This window comes from Lepidochelys kempii, chromosome 5 (assembly GCF_965140265.1).
Source record: "Lepidochelys kempii isolate rLepKem1 chromosome 5, rLepKem1.hap2, whole genome shotgun sequence".
NCBI classification, from domain to species: domain Eukaryota; kingdom Metazoa; phylum Chordata; order Testudines; family Cheloniidae; genus Lepidochelys; species Lepidochelys kempii.
In genome coordinates, this window is record NC_133260.1 from 72,160,813 (window position 1) to 72,184,536 (window position 23,724).

At 40.4% G+C, this 23,724-nt stretch overlaps 1 protein-coding gene across 8 annotated transcripts in view; it reads left to right on the forward strand.

Moving 5' to 3' along the window:
• APC (APC regulator of WNT signaling pathway) overlaps positions 1 to 23,724 on the forward strand; it is a 189,218-nt gene that overhangs the window by 133,151 nt on the left and 32,343 nt on the right. For 6 of the 8 annotated variants that reach the window (XM_073344697.1, XM_073344696.1, XM_073344698.1 and 3 more), the window contains 2 exons: positions 11,439 to 11,543; positions 20,430 to 20,543. In XM_073344697.1, the coding sequence (XP_073200798.1) occupies positions 11,439 to 11,543; positions 20,430 to 20,543 (219 nt within the window). Of the gene's footprint in view, positions 1 to 11,438; positions 11,544 to 18,731; positions 19,084 to 20,429; positions 20,544 to 23,724 lie in introns of those variants that run through there. The other 2 variants (XM_073344701.1, XM_073344703.1) reach the window with 2 other exon arrangements.

The following is a 23,724-nucleotide window of genomic DNA, read 5'->3' on the forward strand; positions in this document are numbered from 1 at the left end:
AAATAATTTAAATTAAATAAATAAAATATTAAGCAGTACACTGTGCTGCCAAAGTTTTAAAGAGTGTCAAACCATTGAACTGGTGGAAGTCACTGGCTAAGCACTGGATCACAGAATTCTAATAGGTGGGGAGGCATGATTTCCCTTTTCAAAAGCTGTTTACTTTTCCCCAACATATTGTTTTAATCCATGTGTTTGATAATTCTGTTCTTTTCTATAGTTTCAACCAATTTGCCTGGTACTAAAGATAGGCTTACCAGCCTGTAATTGTCAGGAATGCCTCTGGAACTTTTCTTTAGTGCACTAGATGAGATACACCACATGTTGTGATAGCCATTTGTTGGACCCCTGGATCTTGAAAGGCGTGTTGTGGGAGTGTTGATCATTGATCATAGCAGTGGAGATATGTCTACAGATTTTGGATCTGTTGTTCTGGCACGGTCTGGTGCTGTTTTGAGTTGGTGTGTCCTGGTGTGTGGAGAATTTGCTTCTGATGATGAACTAGGAGAGTTTAGAGGGTTGTATGAAGGCCAGGAGAGGGGGTCTGGAAAGACTTCTTTCAGGATGTGGTCCCCATTGAGTATGGGTGGTAATTGTTTAATGATATCTTATATGGGTTAGTGTGGTGCTAGGTGACAAAGAGGGGTGAGTGATCGGGGAGGGGGTTTTATTTCTATATTGAAACAGGTTCTTTCAGGGTGTCTGGGTGACACACCTTTCATAACATATAGAGTACCTCATCCAGTGCACTAAATGCCCAAGTAACAGCTATGTGGGTGAAATGAGACAATCACTATGTTCTCAAATGATTTCTCAGAGAAAAATAATAAGACAAAAACACATCATCATCTGTGGATGAACACTTTTCACAAAGCGATCTCCTCTATATTTGACCTCTCAGTCCTCATCCTCAAAGGAAACCTGCACCTTCAAAAGATGAGCATGGGAACTTAAATTCATAACTTTGCTAGACACTAAAAATCATGGACTGAATAGAGACAATGGATTTATGGCTTATTACAACAATCTGTAACTCACTAACTCCCACCCACACACAGGTTTTTTCCCCCTCTTTTCTCTCCTGTGACTGGAGAGGTATTTACTGGACAAGTCACCTAGAATGATTCCATTAAATGTGTTAACTACTTAGACTAAACAATCTGTATTTAGCTGTGACACACTGAGTGCATTGCCCAGACCTGAAGGAGAGCTCTGTGTAAGCTCCAAAGCTTGTCTTTCTCACCAACAGAAATTAGACTCATAGACTTTAAAGTCAGACAGGACCATCATGATCATCTAGTCCAGTGGTTCTCAAACTGTGGGTCAGGATCCCATTTTAATGAGGTTTCTAGGGCTGGCTGAAACTTTCAGGGGCTCAGGGCTGAAGCCCAAGCCCTACTGTCCGGGGCCGAAGCCAAAGCCCGAGGGATTCAGCCCTGGGCAGTGGGGCTCGGGTTACAGGCCCCCTGACTGCGGCTGAAGCCTTTGGGCTTCAGCTTTTACCCCTTTCCCGCCTGGGGTGGTGGGGCTCAGGCAGGCTCAGGCTTCGATCCACGTCCTGGGGTTGTGTAGTAATTTTTGTTGTCAGAAGGGAGTCGCGGTGCAATGAAGTTTGAGAACCCCTGATCTAGTCTGACCTGCACATTTCAGACCGCAGAACCTCACCGACCCATGCCTGTAAATAAACTCCTAGGCTCTGGCTGAGTTACTGAAGTCCTCAAATAATGGTTTAAAGACTTCAAGTTACACTAGTTTAAACCTCCAAGTGACTCATGCCCCAAGCTGCAGAGGAAAGCGAAACCCCCCCATGGTCTCTCCGAGTCTGATCTGAGGGGAAATTCCTTCCCTACCCCAGATACGGCAGTCAGTTAAACCCTGAGCATGTGGGCAAGACCCACCAGGCAGATACCTGAGAAAGAATTCTCTATAACAACTCAGAGCCCTCCCCATATAGAGTACCATCTCCAGCTGTTGGGGATTTTTGCTACTGACAGTCGCCAATGGGCAACAGACCATTGTAGGCAGTCCCATCATACCATCCCCTCCAAAAACTTAATAAGCTCAGTCTTGAGGCCATTTAGTTTTTTTGTCCCTACTACTCCCCTTGGAAGGCTGTTCCAGAACTTCACTCCTCTGATGGTTAGAAACCTTCTCCTAATTTTGAGCCGAAACGTGTTGATGGTATCCCTGATATTTATTACTCTGTATTTATAGAGAGCAATCATATCTCCCATCAGCCTTCTTTTTGTTAGGCTAAACAAGCCAAGATCCTTGATTCTCCTCTCATAAGGTAGGTTTTCCTTTCCTCAAATAATTCTAGTAGCCCTTCTCTGCACCTGTATCAGTTTGAATTCATCTTTCTTAAACATGGGAGACCAGAATTCGAGATGCTGTCTCAGGAGTGCCTTGTATAATGGTACTAACACTTCCATCTCTCTACTGGAAATACCTCATCTAATGCATCCTAGGACTGCATTAGCTTTTTTCACAGCCACGTCACATTGGTGGCTCATAGTCATCCTGTGATCAACCAATACACTCTAGTCTTTCTCTTCCCCTGTTGCTTCCAACTGATAAGTCTCCAGTATATAGCAAAAATTCTTGTTGTTAGTCCCTAAAAGCATGACTTTGCACTGTTAAATTTCATCCCATTTCTATTCCTCCAGTTTACAAGGTCATCCAGATCTTCTTGTATGATATTCTGGTCCTCCTCCGAATTGGCAATACCGCCCAACTTTGTGCCATCTGCAAATTTTATTAGGATATTCTCACTTTTTGTGCCAACGTCAGTAATAAAAATGTTAAGTAAGATTGGTCCCAAGAGCAGTTCCTGAGAAACTCCACTAGTAACCTCCCTCCAGCCTGACACTCTACCTGTCAGTAACACCAGTTGTAGTCTCCCCTTTAACCAGTTCCTTATCCACCTTTCAATTCTCATATTAATCCCCATCTTCTCCAGTTTAACTAATAATTTCCCATGTGGAACTGTATCAAATGCCTTACTGAAATCCAGGTAGATTAGATCTACTGCATTTCCTTTGTGTAAAAAATCATTTATCTTCTGAAAGAGTGAAATCAGTTTGGTCTGGCACGATCTACCTTCTGTAAAACCATGTTATGTTTTATCCCGATTACCATTCACCTCTACATCCTTAATTACTTTCTCTTTCAACATTTGTTCCAAGACCTTGCATACAATTGAGGTCAAACTAACAGGCCTGTAGTTTCCTGGATCACTTTTTTCCCCCTCCTTCTTAAAATTAGTATTATCAATTCTCCAATCATAGGGTACAAACTCCGAGTTTACAGATTCATTAAAAATCCTTGCTAGAGGGCTTGCAATTTCATGTGTCATTTCCTTTAATATTCTTGGATGGAGATTACCTAGGCCTTCCAATTTAGTCCCATTAAACTGTTTGAATTTGACTTCCACCTTGGATGTGGTAATTTCTACCTCAATACCTCATAGCCATTAGCCACTCTGCCACTACCCCTAAACTCTTCATTAACCTAATTAAAAACCGAGGCAAAGTATTTGTTTAGGTGTTGGGCCATGCCTAAATAATCTTTAATCTCCACCCCCTCCTCAGTGCTTAGTGGTCCCACTTCCTTTTTTGTTTTCTTCATTCTTCATTTCTTGATTAATCGCTGTTAACTCAAAAAAATGAATCATGATTAATTGCAGTTTTAATCACACTGTTAAACAATAGAATACCAATCGAAATATATTAAATATTTTGGATGTTTTTCTACATTTTCAAATATATTGATTTCAATTACAACACAGAATACGAAGTGTACAGTGCTCACTTTATATTATTTTTATTACAAATATTTGCACTGTAAAAATGATAAACAAAAGAAATAGTATTTTTCAGTTCACCTCATACATGTACCATAGTGCAATCTCTTTATTGTGAAAGTGCAACTTACAAATGTAGATCTTTTTTGTTACATAACTGCACTCAAAAACAAAACAATGTAAAACTTTAGAGACTACAAGTCCCCTCAGTCCTACTTCTTGTTCAGCCAATTGCTAAGAGAAACAAGTTTGTTTACATTTACAGGAGTTAATGCTGCCCGCTACTTATTTACAATGTCACCTGGAAGTGAAAACGGACGTTCACATGACACTTTTGTAGCCGGCATTGCAAGGTATTCATGTGTCAGATATGCTAAACATTCATATGCCCCTTCGTGCCTTGGCCGCCATTCCAGAGGACATGCTTCCAGGCTGATGATGCTCGTTTAAAAAAAAAGTGTTAATTAAATTTCTAGCTGAACTCCTTGGGGGAGAATTATGTCTCCTGCTCTGTGTTTTACCTGCATTCTGCCATATATTTCATGTTATAGCAGTCTCGAATGATGACCCAGCATGTTGTTCGTTTTAAGAACACTTTCACAGCAGATTTGACAAAACTCAAAGAAGGTACCAATGTGAGATTTCTAAGGATAGCTACAGCACTTAACTCAAAATTTAAGAATGTGAAGTGCCTTCCAAAATCTGATTGGGACAGAGTGTGGAGCATGCTTTCAGAAATGTTAAAAGAGCAACACTCCGATGCGGAAACTACAGAATGCAAACCACCAAAAAAGAAAATCAACCTTCAGCTGGTGGCATCTGTCTCAGATGATGAAAATGAATATGTGTTGGACTTCACTGCTTTGGATCGTTATCGAGCAGAACTGAGCATCAGCATGGACCACGGGTGGGCGAACTACGGCCCGGGGGCTGCATCCGGCCATCCAGACATTTTAATCTGGCCCTTGAGCTACCATCAGGGAGCGAGGTCCGGGGGTCGCCCTGCTCTAGCCGGGGAGCGGGGTCGAGGGCTTCCCCTGCTCCATGCGGCTCCCAGAAGCAGCAGCAAGTCCCCTATCTGGCTCCTATGAATATAGGCAGCCAGGGGGCTCCACCCACTGCCCCTGAGCCAAGCGCTGCTCCCGCAGTTCCCATTGGCTGAGAACCACCCCGTTCCCCCTCCCTCCCTCCAAACCCCTTGGACCCAGCCCGGAGCATCCTCCTGCACCCGCAACCCCTCAGCCCCACCCGAGAGCCTGCAACCCTAGCCAGAGCCCTTACTCTTCCCCCACCCAGCACCCTAACCCCATGCCCCAGCCTGGAACCCCCTTCCAAATGATGAACTCCTCATTTCTGGCCCCATTCCAGAGCCCACACCCCTAGCTGGAGCCCTCACCCTCTCCCATACTCCAACCCTCAAATTCATGAGCATTCATGGCCCGCCATACAATTTCCATCCCCAGATGTGGCCCTCAGGCCAAAACTTTTGCCTGCCCCTGGCATGGACACATGTCCTCTGGAATGCTGGTTGAAGTATGGAGGGACACATGAATCTTTAGCGCATTTGCCACATAAATATCTTGCAATGATGGCTACAACAGTGGCATGTGAACGCCTGTTCTTGCTGTCAGGTGACCTTGTAAACAAGAAGCGGGCAGCATTATCTCCTGCAAATTGTGACCAAACTTGGGTTTTTTGAGCGATTGGCTGAACAAGAAGTAGGACTGAGTGGACTTGTAGGCTCTCAAGTTTTACATTATTTTATTTTTGAATGCAGTTATTTTTTGTACATAATTCTACATTTGAAAAGTTTAACTTTTGTGATAAAGAGATTGCACTACAATACTTGTATTAAATGAATTGAAAAATGTTATTTTTAATTTTTACAGTGCAAATATTTATAATAATAAATGTAAAGTAAGCACTGCACACTTTGTATTCTGAGTTGTAATTGAATTCAATATATTTGAAAATGTGGAAAACATCCAAAAATATTTATAAAAATAGTATTCTATTCATAGAATCATAGAATATTAGGGTTGGAAGAGACCTGAGGAGGTCATCTAGTCCAATCCCCTGCTCAAAGCAGGACCCAAGTAAATCATCCCAGCCAAGGCTTTGTCAAGCCAGGCCTTAAAAACCTCTAAGGATGAAGATTCCAGCACCTCCCTAGGTAACCCATTCCAGTGCTTCACCACTCTCCTAGTGAAATAGTGTTTCCTAATATCCAGCCTAGACCTCCACAACTGCAACTTGAGACCATTTCTTGTTCTGTCATCTGCCACCACTGAGAACAGCCTAGCTCCATCCTCTTTGGAACCTCACTTCAGGTAATTGAAGGCTGCTATCAAATTCCCCCATCCCCCCTTTCTCTTCTGCAGACTAAATAAGCTAAATCAGCCTCTGCTCGTAAGTCATGTGTCCCAGCCCCCTAATCATTTTCATTGCCCTCCGCTGGATTCTGTCCAATTTGTCCACATCCCTTCTGTAGTGGGGGGAGCAAAACTGAACACACTACTCCAGGTGAGGGCTTACTAGTGCCGGATAGATGGGAATAATCACTTCCCTCGATCTGCTGGGAATGCTCCTGCTAATACAGACCAATATGCCAATTGGCTTTCTTAGCAACAAGGGTACACTGCTGACTCCTACCCAGCTTCATGTCCACTGTAATCCCCAGGTCCTTTTCTGCAGAACAGCTGCTTAGCCAGTCGGTCCCCAGCCTGTAGCAGTGCATGGGATTCTTCCTTCCTAAGTGCAGAACTCTGCACTTGTCTTTGTTGAACCTCATCAGATTTCTTTTGGCCCAATCCTCCAATTTGTCTAGGGCCCTCTGTATCCTATCCCTACCCTCCAGCATATCTACCTCTCCCCCCAGCTAAGTGTCATCTGCGAACTTGCTGAAGATGCAATTCATCCCATCATCCAGATCATTAATAAAGATATTGAACAAAACCTGCCCCTGGACTGACCCCTGGTGCACTCCGCTTGATACCAGCTGCCAACTAGACATCAAGCTGTTGATCAGTACCCATTGAGCCTGACAATCTAGCCAGCTTTCTATCCACCTTAAAGTCCATTCATCCAATCCATACTTTTTTTAACTTGCTGGTAAGAATACTGTGGGAGACCGTATCAAAGCTTTGCTAAAGTCAAGATATATCACATCCATGGCTTCCCCTATATCCACAGAGCCAGTTATCTCATCATAGAATGCAATCAGGTTGGTCAGGCATGACTTGCCCTTGGTGAATCCATGCTGACTGTTCCTGATCACCTTCCTTTCCTCCAAGTGCTTCAAAATGGATTCCTTGAGGACCTGCTCCATGATTTTGCCGGGGACTGAAGTGAGGCTGACCAGTCTGTAGTTCCCCGAGTTCTCTTTCTTCCCTTTTTAAAATATGGGCACTATATTTGCCTTTTTCCAGTCGTCCGGGACCTCCCCCGATTGCCACGAATTTTCAAAGATAATGGCTAATGGCTCTGCAATCACATCAGCCAACTCCCTCAGCACCTTGGATGTATTAGATCTGGACCCATGGATTTGTACATGTCCAACTTTTCTAAATAGTCCTTAACCTGTTCTTTCACCACTGAGGGCTGCTCACCTACTCCCCATGCTGTGTTACCCAGTACAGCTGTCTGGGAGCTGCCCTTGTCTGTGAAGACTGAGGCAAAAAAAGCATTGAGTACTTCAACTTTTTCCACATCATCTGTCACTATGTTGCCTCCCCCATTCAGTAAGGGTTCCACACTTTCCCTGACCACCTTCTTGTTGCTAACATATCTGTAGAAACCCTTCTTGTTACCCTTCACATCCCTTGCTAGCTGCAACTCCAGTTGTGCCTTGGCCTTCCAGATTACATCCCTGCATGCTCTAGTAATATTTTTATACTCCTCCCTAATCTTCTGTCCAAATTTCCACTTTTTGTAAGCTTCCTTTTTGATTTTAAGCTTATTTAACAGTGTGATTAATCACAATTAATTTTTTTTTAATCACTTGATAGCCCTACTATAAAACCTTTTACTACTGGTTTTAATTCCCTTTGCAAGCTTCAACTCTGGTTAGCTTTTGGCAGTTCTCACTTTCTCTTTCTGACCTCCAAGAGGTAGCTTTCCCTGCTGATCCCTGCCATCTTCCATTCCTTGTAGGCGTTCTGCTTTCTCTTAATCACCTGTTTGAGATGCTTGCTCATCTTCATCCACCTTGCAACCCTACCCTATGAATTTTTCCCTCTTGCTTGGGATCTAGGCTTCAGATAGTGTCTGCAACTTTGACTTAAAGTAATTCCAAGCCTCCTCCACATTCAGATCCTTGAGTTCTTCAATCCAGTCCACTTTCCTAACTAATTCCCTTAATTTTTTAAAGTTAGCTCCTTTAGCACCTTGATCATCCAGGGGCCCTACTGCCTTTTTGGCAGGCTTCCTGTTTTTCATGTATTTTAAAAAGTATTTGCTGTTAGTTTGTCTCTTTTGCAAGTTGCTTTTTGAATTCTCTTTTGGCCTGCCTAATTATACATGACTTGCCAGAGTCTGTGTTGCTTTTTTTTTTTCCTCAGTAGGATTTGGCTTAGTTTTTAAAGGGTGTCTTTCTGCTTCTAACCACCTCTTACTCTGCTATTTAGATTCTCTTACTGTTTGTTTTGTTGTGTATACATTTAATCTGAGCTTCTGTTATGGTGTTTTTAAATCGTCTTGAAGCAATTTGTAGGCATTTCATCCTTCTGACTGTTCCTTTTAATTTCCATTTAACTGGTTTCCTCATTTTTGTGTAGTTCCTCTTTTTGATGTTAATTGCTGTTGTGGTGGGTTTCTTTGGTATATTGCCCCCTACAAGAATGTGAAACTTAATTACATTATGGCTATTACCAAGCGGTTCAGCTATATTCACCTCTTGGACCAGATCCTGTGCAACACTTAGGATAAATCAAGAATTGCCTCCCCTTGTAGGTTCTAGGACTAGCTGCTCCAAGAAGCAGTCATTATTGGTGTCTAGAAATGTTATCCCTGCATTCTGCCCTGAGGGATGTGTCTGTCCAAACTGTGTGCTCCTCTGCACCTGTCAGCTTTCCCCCAGCCCTTAGTTTATAAACTTCTCTATGACCTTTTTAATTTTACATACCAGCATTCCGTTTCTGTTTTGGCCTAGGTGGAGCCCATTCTTCCAGGCTCCTCCTTTCCCAAAAGTTTCCCCCTTTCCTAATAAACCTAAATCCCTCTTCACAACACCATCGTCTCATCCACTCATTGAAATCCTGCAGTTCTGCCTATTTATCTAGCTGTGTGCATAGAACTGGAAGGATTTCAGAGAATGCTACCATGGATTTCCTGGACTTTAATCTCTTACCTAGCAGCCTAAAATTGGCCTCAAGGACCTCTCTCTTACCCCCCCTGTGTCATTGGTATCTACATGACCACTGGCTGCTCCTGAGCATTGCACATAAATCTATCTAGATGTCTCAAGAGGTCCACAACCTTCATAACTGGCAGACAGTTCACTGTGCGATTTTGGTCATCACAATATTTCTAATAATCAAATCCCCCATTACTATCACTTGTTTCTTCCTAATAACTGGGGTCCCCTCCTCTGCAGGGGTATCCTCAGTGTGAGAGGATATCATGACATCATCTGGAAGGAGATGTTGTAGAACATGTTTAGAAGTGAATTTGGATGTTTCGTTAATATTTGTTTTACTGTTGCATTTTGTGTGTGTTTTTGGTTAATGCGAGCTGTTCCTTTAAGAACAAGGTGTAGCAGACTGAGAATGTGGTTGAGATACGGAGCAAATGTATGAAATTTTGCCATGTGTTCAAAGTGTGGAAGACCTAGGGGGCCTGGGTAAGTTCCAGAAAAGTCAGAACTTGATTTAATAAATTTATCTTTCCAGAAAGCAAGGCTTATTCTCACCAACTGTCTCAGGGCATAGCTAATGAGCAATAAAGGTTTTCGCCTCTAGGTCATCTGTCTAAATCTTGCCCTGTTCAGCAGAGATTAAAAGGTGTTCCCATCTAATGGATAGTTGAGTCCCAGTTGCAGCTCCCACATGTTAAACTCATCACCATGCTTTGGTCTAGTTTGTAAACTCTTCAGGGCAGGAGCTATTTCTTACTTTGTGTTTGTACAGTGCCTAGCCCAACAGGGCCCCAGTCTCAGTTGAATCCTCTAACCAGAGCTCTTGTACTGGGAGCCAGAATCGCCTTACTTGCTATAAACTGGAAAGACTCAACAATGTTGTGATTGTCTCACAAACATACTGGTGGGCAGGGGAAGTTCAGGAATCAAAAAGATTAAAAATGATTTAATCTTTTATTTTAATCATGATTTTTGGAGGTTGACTTGTGATTTCTGTTTTTTCACTGTTTGGGGTTGGTAATGCTGATATTAACCCAGGTGCAGCCTGCAATAGTCACATGTAAAATGGCCACTTTTGGGCTTTAGCAGCTTCTCCTTCCCAAATGTAAAGGGTCTGCTACCAAAAAGGCATGCCATAAGAGAGTGAATCCACAGTGGGAAGATCAATAATAACTAAGCAATCATAGGTTTCAGAGTAGCAGCCGTGTTAGTCTGTATTCGCAAAAAGAAAAGGAGTACTTGTGGCACCTTAGAGACTAACCAATTTATTTGAGCATAAGCTTTCGTGAGCTACAGCTCACTTCATCGGATGCGTTCAGTGGAAAATACAGTGAGGAGATTTATAAACACACAGAACATGAAAAAATTAGTGTTTATCATGCACACTGTAAGGAGAGTGATCACTTAAGATGAGCTATTACCAGCAGGAGAGTGGGGGGGGGCGGGGGGAGAAAACCTTTTGTAGTGATAATCGAGGTGGGCCATTTCCAGCAGTTAACAAGAAAGTCCGAGGAATAGTGGGGCGGGGGCGGAATAAACAAGGGGAAATAGTTTTACTTTGCGTAATGACTCAAGGAGAAGCTCCAACAGAAGGGGGTAGTGGTAGTGACAAAAATTTAGTTTTCATTCAGTTAAACAGAGGAAGATTTTACTTCCATAAAGAACTGAAGCGTCTGTTTTCACCAGGTTTTCTACATCATTTGTATTTATTTCAGTATACAAAGATTAGGTTTGGTATGACCATATAGTTAAAGCTTTGTTCACATTAAGATGGATACACTTGTGTTTCTCACATTAACAATAAAATGTGGATTCCTTTATTATGGTATAGATACACCATATGTGTATCATTCTGTCCACCCAGAAAGTGTTTGTATTTGGTTGTGAAGTTTAAGTAATAATTTAACTGTACTAGCCTTAGTCTCCAGTAAATGCATAGATTGTGTGACAGTGCAGAGGAGACAGTTGTTTGCTCCAGTTCTGTTCTATTTCTGATAGTGATGTGAGCACAGCTGGTGGAGGATGGTGTTTCTGTGTCTCACAGCAAATCCTTTGTCTTACAGGGCTATAATCCTCAGAGGACATGCTTCGCTTTCATCTTACAATTTTGCTAAGACAGTCAGTCTCAGTTGCTAATTATTGAGGCTAGAGGTTATGAAATACAAAGCACAGTTCAATGGCTTTGTGAAGCTACGACATAGATGCATTCACAGCTTAGAAAGCTTTGACTGATAAAGTGTACTCCATTTCTATATGTAATGCCGTAAACTCTTGCATTAACAGAGGGCACCTCAAAGCAAGCATGATTCAGGCTCACATGAAGCAGAGAGGCAGAATGAAGGTCAAGGAGCAGCAGAAATCAGCATGGCAACTACTGGTAATGGTCAGGTAAAGTAAATATTTATTGGTAACATTTTTAAATATAAAAAATGTCACTCTTATGGGTGTGATCTGGAAATTCTGCTGTATGTAATTGTGCTTCAATGGATTTCTTCAGATGTATTAATTCTGAAAAGGCTGACATTTTTCTTTATTTCTGTTGGGAGGGAAGAAAGCTGTCAAAGCGGTTACAAAGGATATTTTAATGAGATAGAATTTAAATATTCCATAACACAAGACTCTATTTTCTTTTGCTTAAAATGGTTAACACGGATATATTTAAGCAGGGATAAGCCAATAGTTTCGTAGAAAAAATGATTTTTTCCTATTTGTAACTATTTGTGTTTGTTATGATTTAATGATGGAATTTACTCAAAAATTTCAGTTCAGAAATGATCACTGAAAACACCACTATTTAAAAAATTAAGTGACCAGTTTCTCATTACAAATAATTACAAATATTATTGTAATTACAAATAATTCCTGTTTCTTAGTTAAATGCATTACATAAACCTCTGGAACTAAAAATCTCATCAGAGGTAATCTGCATGTGTGCTGAAGGGTTATGTACATGCTCATTTCATATTTGTCATTGCTATTCCTTTAATACTTAAATATATTACTGGGTGAAATTTAGGACTACACTAATTCTTTAAATGCAGATTTCTTTAATATTCATCAAGAGTAAGATAGTTTTCTTTGACTTAATAATTTTATATTTTGATTTATTTTACTGTGCTATAATACCACTTGCTTCATTATCTACAAGTATTGCTCAGCCTTTCATTTTAGTAATGCAGGTTCTCATAACCTCAAACAATAATATGACAGTGCAATTCATATGTAAGATTTTTCTGTTTTTTACTTTTTGTTTGTGGAATTATTTCAATCCCTTTTAAAGTATCGTGTACACAATGATTTGTGGGAAGGATTATGTCTGTGGTATGGCTCAAATATTTCATTAGATTAAACACTAAGCACAGTCCCTAATTTTTCTATTAAGATGTATTTCATCACAGTTTGGAACCCAATTCTCTTTGCTACATCTGAGCAGTTGCCTGAGGCCCCTATTCTAATCCTGATGACAGCATTATTCTAAAGGAGAAAAAAATAGTTCAGTGATGCTTTTGGGCTGAAAGCATAATGTGTTTAAATAATTCATGCATTGTGGCCACATGTTCTTTCTTGTGTGAATGGGAAGTTATTTTGGACAAGAGAGATTTTTTTGGAGGAGGAAGAAAGGGGTGCCTGTCTTGTACCCAGAAAGAATCATATCAGTTAAGGAGTAGCTCTCTTTTTGGGGGGCATAGAATTTGAGCAGTTTGGAGTTAATATCAAGCTACAGGACGAAAATATTATGGCTGTGGGATCTGAATTTGTGCCGCTATGAGACGTAAGGGGATTATTTACTTTTAGTGCAAGGGCAGGGAAAGGAGGCTTAATGGATTGGCCACTAGTGTTTTATTTCTGGGAACCCAGATCAATCCACCATGTACCCTTGAGCAATGAGGATTAAACAGAGTGCAAAAAAAAAAAAAAAATCAACCTAATTGTTTGGGGCTAGCTAACAGTAAGCAGTAAGACAAGCAATCTGAATTGAAGATTTGCCCATTGTGGACAGTATTTTTCAGGACTCAGTCATGTTCTCTTCTGTACCTCCTCTGCTCTGCAGTACTGTGCTGACAGCAAAATGAACTTTACTAAAATCTTGATTTTTTTGCAAGCTGTCTGTAGGATTTTAAAGAATTTCACTGCTTTATTAGTAAACTGCATCAAAATACAGGAAAACAATATAAAGGAAGAAAAATAAAGCACAGATGAAACAACAACAAGGGCATGAAAGAATATAATATTAAAAGGAAGGAGTATAAAAGGGGAAATTGCAGGGAAGGATGCTACACAAGAATGGGATTGAAGCAAGGTGGGTGGAGGGAGAGCACATGAGAATTGGGGAGAGAAAAGAGTCTACCCAAGAAGCATGTAAGTTATCAACTTTGGTCTCTTGCCAGTTTGTCAAATCAGTTACTACCTATTTTTGGTAGTAGTGATTTCAGTTCAGTCTTTAGTGCACCAGTAATAAAGATAATTGGGTTTGATTTGGGCCTCTTGGCAAAGTAGAAGGAGCCAAAAGACTCTGTTATCATGTTAACTACCTCTAAGCTCTGAAGAAAATAGCCTGTCCAGGTCAGGGTTGATATAATTGTTAGGACAGAATGGAAAAATGTGTGCTATTTTTGTCTGCCCCATAACGGGCTTTAATATCTAATGTTTCCAACTTGCCACTTTTTTACCTTTTTGGGTAGAATGCACATATTACAATTAATCAATAGTGTAACATTTTTGGCACATTTTGAATAAAAAAAATACACTGCGTGTGTAACCCTTAGATCACAACTTGAAATCAAGTTGAGCGGAAAGAGATGCTGTCAAGATAAAAACAGTATTAATAATTATACCTTAGATTGTTAAAATTGAAAGAATTGTAGAAGTCTACTATACTTTCACTGTTTACAAACTTTCTTTAATTTTTTAATTTCTCTCAGGGAAATAAGGGCTTGTCTATATGGAAAAATTATACTTGTATAAGGAAAGGTGTTAATTTAAACTGCTATAGTTATGCCAGTGTAATTCCTCATGTGAACACTTATTCTAGAATCAGAATGACTTTTTGTGACTTAGTTTATGTAAAATCTAAATTTGCGACAAATTTTACAATGAGATTATGTGACCAAAAGTAGGGTTTGATGGAATTTACAAACTGAGCAGTAGTTAATTCTGCTATTCAGTACGTTACTTCACTTTATTCCATTGTACTGTAGAACTGTTTTTATTCACAAACAAATTGTATACCATAGGCAGGGCTGGTCTTGTTAAAACACAGGATTAGGAGTCAAGAGTCTATTCTTGGCTCCAGTACGTACTACCTGATCAGTGTTTGATTTCCCTGTTTTTAAAATGAGAATGATACTTTCCTGCCTCACAAGTATATTGTAGGACTTAATTCATTAATATTTGTGAAGCACTTTGAGATTCTTGAATGGAAAGTGTTAAGTTCTAAGTATTATTACTATTTTCATTGTCTAATTGTTTTTCAAAATTGTGTTGTGAACATTTTCTTTCTGTTCGTCCATAAATGGTAGAAATACTAAATTGTTTTTCTTACACTGTATTGACCATTTATAAAGCACTTCAAGGAAATTGTGGTTTCATTTAAAACAGCTGTTAATTAGGTCTTAGAAAATGTTTTGTTTGGAAAAAATGACCTTGAGTGAATAAAATACTTTGAAAATAATTTATTTTTAAAATAATGCTAATAATTTTATACATTCATTTTTATTTTTTGGACAATCAGTTGCAGGATAGGGTCACCTAGCTAGTGGTCAGATATTCAGAGAAACTGAGCACCATAGCTCCCTGTAATGCCAGTGGAGTGTTGGGTGCTCAGGATCTGTGAAAATCTTTGGTGCACAAATAAGAATTTAGGTAATTAACTTTAGTCACCTATATTAGAAAATTTTGGCCTAAGATCATACTGAAGAACCTCTTAATCTCTGTTTCTAATTTGAATTATCTTTTAAAACTAGTATATTTTAAAAAAAGCAAAAACCTACAATTAAAACATTTTAAAATTACTCTTGTGCAGGCTTTTAAATGTGACTTAATCTGCAAATTAAACAATAAAATAAAAACAAATAACATGTTTCTTGTAGGATTTGCATCTATGATTCCACCACAGTTAGGTTTTTTTGGTTTTTTTTTAAAGTTAAGGCCCTTCAAGTTCCTTCAAGGGGAACTACACAAAAATGAGGAGGTTAGTGAAACAGAAATTAAAAGGTACAGTACCAAAAGTAAAATCCCTGCAAGCTGCGTGGAAACTTTTTAAAGACACCATAATAGAGGCTCAATTTAAATCAGGGATCTCAAACTCAAAACACCACGAGGGCCACATGAGGACTAGTACATTGGCCTGAGGGCTGCATCACTGACGCCTTTTCATACAAAGATACAAAAGCCCCGCCTCTCTGCCCCCACCCCTGCCCCTACTCTACCCCTTCCCCAAAGTCCCCACCCCAACTCCGCCCCTTCCCTGCCCCTATTCCAGCCCCTTCCCCAAATCCACGCCCTGGCCCTGCCTCTTCTTCACCTCCTCCCCTGAGTGTGCCACGTCCCCACTCCTCCTCCTTCCCTCCTGGAAAGTCCTAAGCACCACTAAACGGCTGTTTGGTGGCAGGAAGCGCTGGGAGGTAGGCGGAGGAGCGGGGATGTGGCACGCTCGGGGGGGGAGGTGGAAGCGGGTGGGGGAGGGGGTGAGGAGAGCTATGGCGGGCCGAAGGAAATAACTCCTTGGGCTGCGTGTTTGAGACCCCTGACCTAAATGAATACCCCAATTTAAAAAACATAGTAAGAGAAACAAAAAAGAGCTACTGTGGTTAAACAACAAAGTAAAAGAAGGAGTGAGAGGCAAAAAGGCATCCTTTAAAAAGTGGAAGATAAATCCTAATGAGGAAAATAGAAAAGAGCATAAACTCTGGCAAATGAAGTGTAAAAATATAATTAGAAAGACCAAAAAAGAATTTGAAGAACAGCTAGCCAAAGACTCCAAAAGTAATAGCAAAATTTTTTTTAAATACGTCAGAAGCAGAAAGCCTGCTAAACAACCAGTGGGGCCACTGGACGATCGGGATGCTAAAGAACACTCAAAGACAATAAGGCCATTGTGGAGAAACTAAATGAATTCTTTGGATCGGTCTTCACTGTTAAGGATGTGAGGGAGATTCCCAAACCTGAGCCATTCTTTTTGGGTGACAGATCTGAGGAACTGTCCCAAATTGAGATGTCATTAGAGGAGGTTTTGGAACAAATTGATAAACTAAACAGTAATAAGTCTCCAGGACCTGATGGTATTCACCCAAGAGTTCTGAAGGAACTCAAATGTGAAATTGCAGGACTACTAACTGTCATCTGTAACCTATCATTTAAATCAGCTTCTGTACCAAATGACTGGAGGATAGCTAATGTGATGCCAATTTTTAAAAAGGGCTCCAGAGGTGACCCTGGCAACTACAGGCCAGTAAGCCTCATTTCAGTACCAGGCAAATTGGTTGAAACTATCATAAAGAACAAAATTGTCAGACACATAAATGAACATAATTTGTTGGGAAATAGTCAACATGGTTTTTGTAAAGGGAAATCATGCCTCACCAATCTACTAGAATTCTTTGAGGGAGTCAACAAGCATGCAGACAAAGGTGATCCAGTGGATATAGTGTATTTAGATTTTCAGAAAGCCTTTGACAAGGTCCCTCACCAAAGGCTCTTAAGCAAAATAAGCAGTCGTGGGATAAGAGGGAAGGTTCTCTCATAGATTGGTAACTGGCTAAAAGATAGGAAACAAAGGGTAGGAATAAATTACAAGTTTTCAGAATGGAGAGAGGTAAATAGTGGTGTCCCCCAGGGATCTGTACTGGGCCCAATCCTTATTCATAAACAATCTAGAAAAAGGGGTAAACAGTGAGGGGGCAAAATTTGCAGATGATACAAAACTACTCAAGATAGTTAAGTCCCAGGCAGACTGTGAAGAGCTACAAAAGGATCTCACAAAACTTGGTGACTGAGCAACAAAATGGCAGATGAAATTTAATGTTGATCAATGCAAAGTAATGCACATTGGAAAACAAAATCCTAACTATATATATATATATACAATGATGGGACCTAAATTAGCTGTTACCACTCAAGAAAGAGATCTTGGAGTCATTGTGGATAGTTCTCTGAAATCATCCACTCAATGTGCAGCGGCAGTCAAAAAAGCAAACAGAATGTTGGGAATAATCAAGAAAGGGATAGATAATAAGACAAAAAATATCATATTGCCTCTATATAAATCCATGGTAAGCCCACACCTTGAATACTGTGTGCAGATGTGGTCGACCCATCTCAAAAAAATATGTATTGGAATTGGCAAAGGTTCAGAAAAGGGCAACAGAAATGATTAGGGGTATAGAGCGGCTTCCGTATGAGGAGAGATTAATAAGACTGGGACTTTTCAGCTTGGAAAAGAGGCAACTAAGGGGGGATATGATAGAGGTCTATAAAATCATGAATGGTATAGAGAAAGTAAATAAGGAAGTGTTGTTTACTCCTTCTCATAATACAAGAATTAGGGGCCACCAAATGAAATTAATAGGTAGCAGGTTTAAAACAAACACAAGCAAGTATTTTTTCATGCAACGCACTGTCAACCTCTGGAACTCCTTGCCAGAGGGTGTTGTGAAGGCCAGTACTATAACGGGGTTCAAAAGGGAGCTAGATAGATTCGTGGAAGATACATCCATCAATGGCTATTAGCCAGGATGGGCGGTGATGGTGTCCCTAGCCTCTGTTTGCCAGAAGCTGGAATTGGGTGACAAGGCATGGATCACTTGATGATAACCTGTCTGTTCATTCCCTTTGGGGCACCTGCCATTGGCCACAGTCAGAGGACAGGATACTGGGCTTGTTGGACCTTTGGTCTGACCCAGTATGGTCATTCTTATGTACCTATAAATCTTAATTATTATAACAGCCAATTGAGTCTAGTTTAATTTTTAGATGACTAAAGGGTAGAATTAGTTAGATGGGCAGTATACTGGTGTGGTTTTGGTGTAAGGCTATGTCTACACTACAGACCTTAGATATACTACTGCAGCTGTGCCACTGTAAGGTCTCCCATGGGGCCGCTCTATGCTGATGGGAGAGAGCTCTCCCACCAGCATAATTAAACCACACCAATGAGCAGCAGTAGCTATGTTGGTGGGAGAGCATCTCCCGTTGACATAGCTCTGTCTACACTAGCGCTTTTGTTGGTGAAAGTTATGTCAGTCAGAAGTGTTTTTTTTTCACACCCCTGGGTGACAAAAGTTTTACCGACAAAAATGCTAGTGCAGACAAAGCCTAAGTCTCTATCACAGTACCTACTGTACAAGTATGCATATCTTTGATATCTCTCTCTTCTATTAAACAGATTCTCTTTAGCCACTCTCTCTTGTTTGCTGAGAAGGAGGGGAACCACACGAGAACAGAAAGGCTAAAGAGGCCCTCTAAGAGTATAAAAAACTTGAATTTGATTTGCTATAGTTCTATTAAACGTTTAGCCTAGTGGTGGGGTTTGGGTTTAAGATTTTCAGTTCCTTATTCTAGTTTTAAATACCAGTTTTTCAAAAATAATTATTTAGTAGTAGTTTCAGTAAAAATTCAGTTGTAAAGTTAATATTCACTGTGGAATATCTGTATCTATATGAATAGCCATAATTTTAAAACGCCACTAAAAATAGCCCTATCTTAAAACTATAAAATTGTGATTATTGTCCTTTGATCTTATTAATGACATCTGATGCTGACTGGTTATGTTAACATTTTTTCTGGTGATACAGAAGCAAATTGCAATAACTATCCAAGATCTCTACCTCCTGACTTCCAGGCTAGCAGAGATCTGAGATTTCTGCAGAGGCAGAATATTCAGCCGCAGAGGAGCAAGAGTGTCTAACGTCTCTCTGCTGTGACTCTTGCGGTCAGTATAAGAGTTCCTTTGATGAATTGCAAGAAAAGCATTTCTGCCTTAGGGAGAAGGAGCACTAAAACTACTGGGGGAGGTTTCTAGAGGCCTAGAAAAGCATGTGAGAATTTAATCTTTTAACTTTTGGAAGAACTAGAAGTTTTTGGTTTTTGCTGCTGGCCTGAATGGAGACGCTGCATAATTTTGGATGCGTCATCCCCTTACTATGTCCCATTAGTAATGTGTTACCAGAGCTACAGGTGAAAGGATGGGAAGCTCCTTGGAAGTCTCCTGCCTTTGCTCTTTTGTAGATAGCTACTATGGGAAAAGCTCACGTAGTAGAGGGCTGCAGGCCCATGAACCAACTCAGCTAAAATTCTCTGCTGCTGTGGCACTCGGCTCAGTCGTGAGATAACATGTAGTCCAACTCAATAGAGCTACTCTTTGATGCCCCAAACATCATGTAACCTTCCATTAAGTGAATGAGAAGGGAGCTATCAGGGATCAGAAGCAAACAACTAGAATGAACTTTTAAAAATTATACACAGAAAGCCAAAAAAGAAAAAAATGTACATAATAAAAAGATAGGACAAGGAGGAGAAAAGAGAAGAATAAAGAACAGGAAAGAGACAAAGGGGACAAAAAAAGTAATGGTGACAACTGTGTCAAGATATAGACTAAGGGGGTACCCATTCACAATTTTTTTCTAGAGGGTCTCCAGTAAATAAAAAGGTTAAAAAACACAATTAACCTCTTTTCGCTCGACAGACCAGAACTGTATCATCCACAGATTTGGCTTGTTAGTGACACTGTCTAGCAGCTTTTCTTTTTGACCCACAGAATCTCTTTCTTTGTCAGTTTTTGAATGACTAGTTGTATTCTGAAGTGGTTGAGTTTTTCGACTGTGGGGTTGTGAGAAGCAGGGTCCGGATCTGTAATATCACTGATGCAGAATTCCTACTTGTTCTGTATAAAATGACCTAAAAGCAGAGTCTGGTTTGTTGTCCCTTGTTCTTGCTTTTATCTACTGCTGCTTGTCGTTGTTGTTGTTTGTTTCAGTTCTCCTTTCTCCTAATAAAAGTAGTTATTTTAAAACTCACTCAATAATTAGAACTAATTTTGTAGGAATATAGAACTGCTTTGAGAGAGAATTAAGGGACTAATGAGTAATAAGCCATCTTTGTGAATTTTATTTAAGTAATTTCCAAATTGTATTGCAGATATATATTACTAAAACACAGGGTGACAAATTATGGTTGCAAACATGACTAAATGGTCAAATGCTGAAACTAAAATAGTCAACAGTTGGCCCTTCAGTAAAAGACTTTTGGATGCTACCTAATTGTTCTTTAAACTTGTAGGGTTCAACTGCTCGAATGGACCATGAAACAGCCAGTGTTATGAGTACCTATTCCGTTCCTCGAAGACTGACAAGTCATCTGGGTACCAAGGTAACCGAAGATTACAAACCACAGGTCGCTAACACTACGTTTTTACTAATACAATAACTTCATTGTTTCTACCAGTTTCTATTATATTCACTGAATGATCTTTCCACATTTACTAATTTCATGGAATTAAATTTTTTTAAATAGTTTTTCTCAGGCTTTTAAAAGTATGCATTAAAAATCCTTCAATTTTAGAAGAAAATATGAATTCCCATTGGTAAAATTATTTGTAATGAATAAAATTTGATTGCAGGAAATTGCTGGAGCACCTTAAAACCTTGTATTGTTACTAGATGATCGGTGAAAATGAACCCATTCTAAAGACCAAGTTTTTGGTATTTGAAATGCTCATACAAGACTGAATTCTTGAAATAGATGTCATTATTGAGAAACTTTTTAAAATGTGACCTGAGTCATTGATGCTGCTAAATCAACATTGTGTCACTACAGTTACAGTATGTGAAAGAAAAGTCGTATTTGTCTAAAGAGGTGTTAAATTAAAGGAAACTGGGAATTTAGCATTGCAGTAAAATTTCCTAATCTCACTTCCATTTGAAATGGAAAAATAGGTTCAAGTGGACCGCATTTTGTGCCAAGAGTAGATTTCCAGCATGCATTTGTTCTTCATAGCAGGTACATGGGACACATCAATGCAAAGACTTTAAGGAGTTCTTTTTTGTGAACTGTGTGTTGGGCACAAAACCACTTTCTGTATTAAATATTCCTTAATTAAAAGTGCGAAAATTTATAACAATACTATCAATCACACAATTTGTGTACCAAAGAGGTACCAAAGATATATTGATTACACCAAACATTTAATTGTTTTTACAGAGTATGATATTAGAAATTTTAAGTACAATCTATACAAAATATATTTTTTAAAAGGTGGGATAGGAGAAGTGGAGAAGGCTTGAATCCTTCAATTTTCTTTCTAGTGTAGATAGAAATTGCTTCCATATCAGCAGGATCCTCGGCGCCAACTTCTCCTCTGCCCCATCGGTGCTCGATCCCCCCCACCGACCCCCTCTCGCCCTGCTCCAATTCCACTCCCTTCCCCCCAAGTGCCCGCCCTGCCTCTTTACTGCCTCCTCCCCCTCCCTCCCAGAAAGTCCTAAGTGCCGCCAAACAGCTGTTAGGCGGTGGCTGGGAAGCACTGGGAGGGGGGCAGAAGCGGGGACACAGTGCACTCAGGGGAGGAGGAGGGGGTGGGGGCAGGGGGAGCTTGGCTGCACCTGGAGCACCCACTAATTTTTCCCTATGGGTGCTCCAGCCCTGCAGCATCCACAGAGTTGGTGCCTATGAGCAGGACTAAAAATACTAGTTTAGCAATATCTGAAGAAGACTCAATGTCTGAGCTTTGTTCAAGAGACACAATGTGTCACCAGTAGGATTTTGGGACATCAGATGTCTCAGTACTCAATACTTGAATTTTATGTGGTTGATTCTTTAAAATAAATAAATAAATAAAATCATCTAGAGATGGGAGATTTTCCCAAAATGAATCCATAGTATGTCAGGGACATGGTTTCAGAGGAGTTGTGCAGAGAACCTTACAACATTCATATGCCCATGAATACATGATCATTTGTTTTATGCAGTTATTGTAGACTATGCTGTCCACTAAGTAAACTGTGCTAATAGCAGATCCCTGTCCATGAGAGCTTACAGTCTAGAGCAGTGGTTCTCAACCTGCTGCCCAATCAGCACAGAGCTGCAGCCCATGTGACATCCTCAGGGCCATACAGGTAGTATTGGATGCGGCCCACATAACACATTGTGGGTCGCATATGTGGCCCACAATGGTAAATAGGTTGAGACCCACTGGTCTAGAGGCACTAGACCAGTGGTGGGCAACCTGCGGCCAATGGGCCACACATGGCCCATTAGGGTAATATGCTGGCAGCCTGCGAGACAGTTTGTTTACATTGACCATCCACAGGCATGGACCGTCCACAGGTTCGCTATTCCCAGCCAACGGGTGCTGCGGGAAGCGGCGCGGACCTCAGGGACGTACAGCCCGCTGCTTCCTGCAGCTCCCATTAGCCGGGAACAGTGAACCGTGGCCATGCCTGTGGACGGTCAGTGTACACAAACTGTCTTGCAGGCTACCAGCAGATTACCCTGATAGGCCATGTGCAGCCCATGGGCTGCAGGTTGCCCACTACTACACTAGACTGTACAAACTTACATAATCCTTTTCTCCTAGACCATGGTCACTAGTAGACCTAGTCTCTGAGGTAGACAGTAAGGGCTTGTGTACAAGGGAAGTTAGTGCACAGCAAGTTAGGGTGTGAATTTACAGCACATTAACTACTACACACTAATTCCCTAGGTGGACACTTACTGCATAGTAAAGTGCTGAGTAAGTTAATGTAGACTAGCTAGTGTGCTGTAAATTCACACCTTAGCTTGCTGTGTACTAACCTCTCTGTGTAGACAAGCTTTAAAGCTGCTCCCTCAGGGGTCTGCCCAGAGGCATACATTAAGTAGATAGCTTTCATTCTCTTTTGAGAATACAAGTGTGCCAGCTCCATAACATATTTGACTGTTCCCAGTCCAGGAAGTGAGGCTCTCTAAACCTCATTTCTCAGGCACGTGCCATTGTACTGTCACAAAGCTGGCTCACGGGCTCTGTCAGGTTTTGATTCTATCTTTTTTACATTTAATATTAAATAGTTTGTGGATCCATATGATCATATAACTTTACAATGTTTAATACTTCTACTTTTTCAGCAATTTCATTGATTATCCTAGTGTTCATAAAATACGTGGTTTTCTGAATACTCAGTCTAGTAAATTACCTAGATGCACTCAAACTTTTAAATCTTGTACAACACAGTGATGTTAGATTTTCTCATGTATGTCATAGGATATTTTGTTGAACTTGTGACCATTTGCAGCAATTTAGCTAGGATTAGAGAATTTTATCTAACTTAGTATTTGGCAAATCTGATTTCTTGTCTAGCTGGTACATACGGGAGGTATCACTCTGCAGAGACTCATCAACTGCTTCTTCTGTGTCCCAACTGGGTAGCCCGCTTATGAGTAGCTTCTCAAACCGTGGGTTTTTAATATTTTTATGTGACTGCCTCAAGAATCCCTCCTAAATTAATACTTAGATGTGAAATCCACGAGGGTGTTCTGAATTTGGTATCCCAGTAATATGTATATTTGTACTTTAATAGGGTCAGTTTCACAAAGCTGA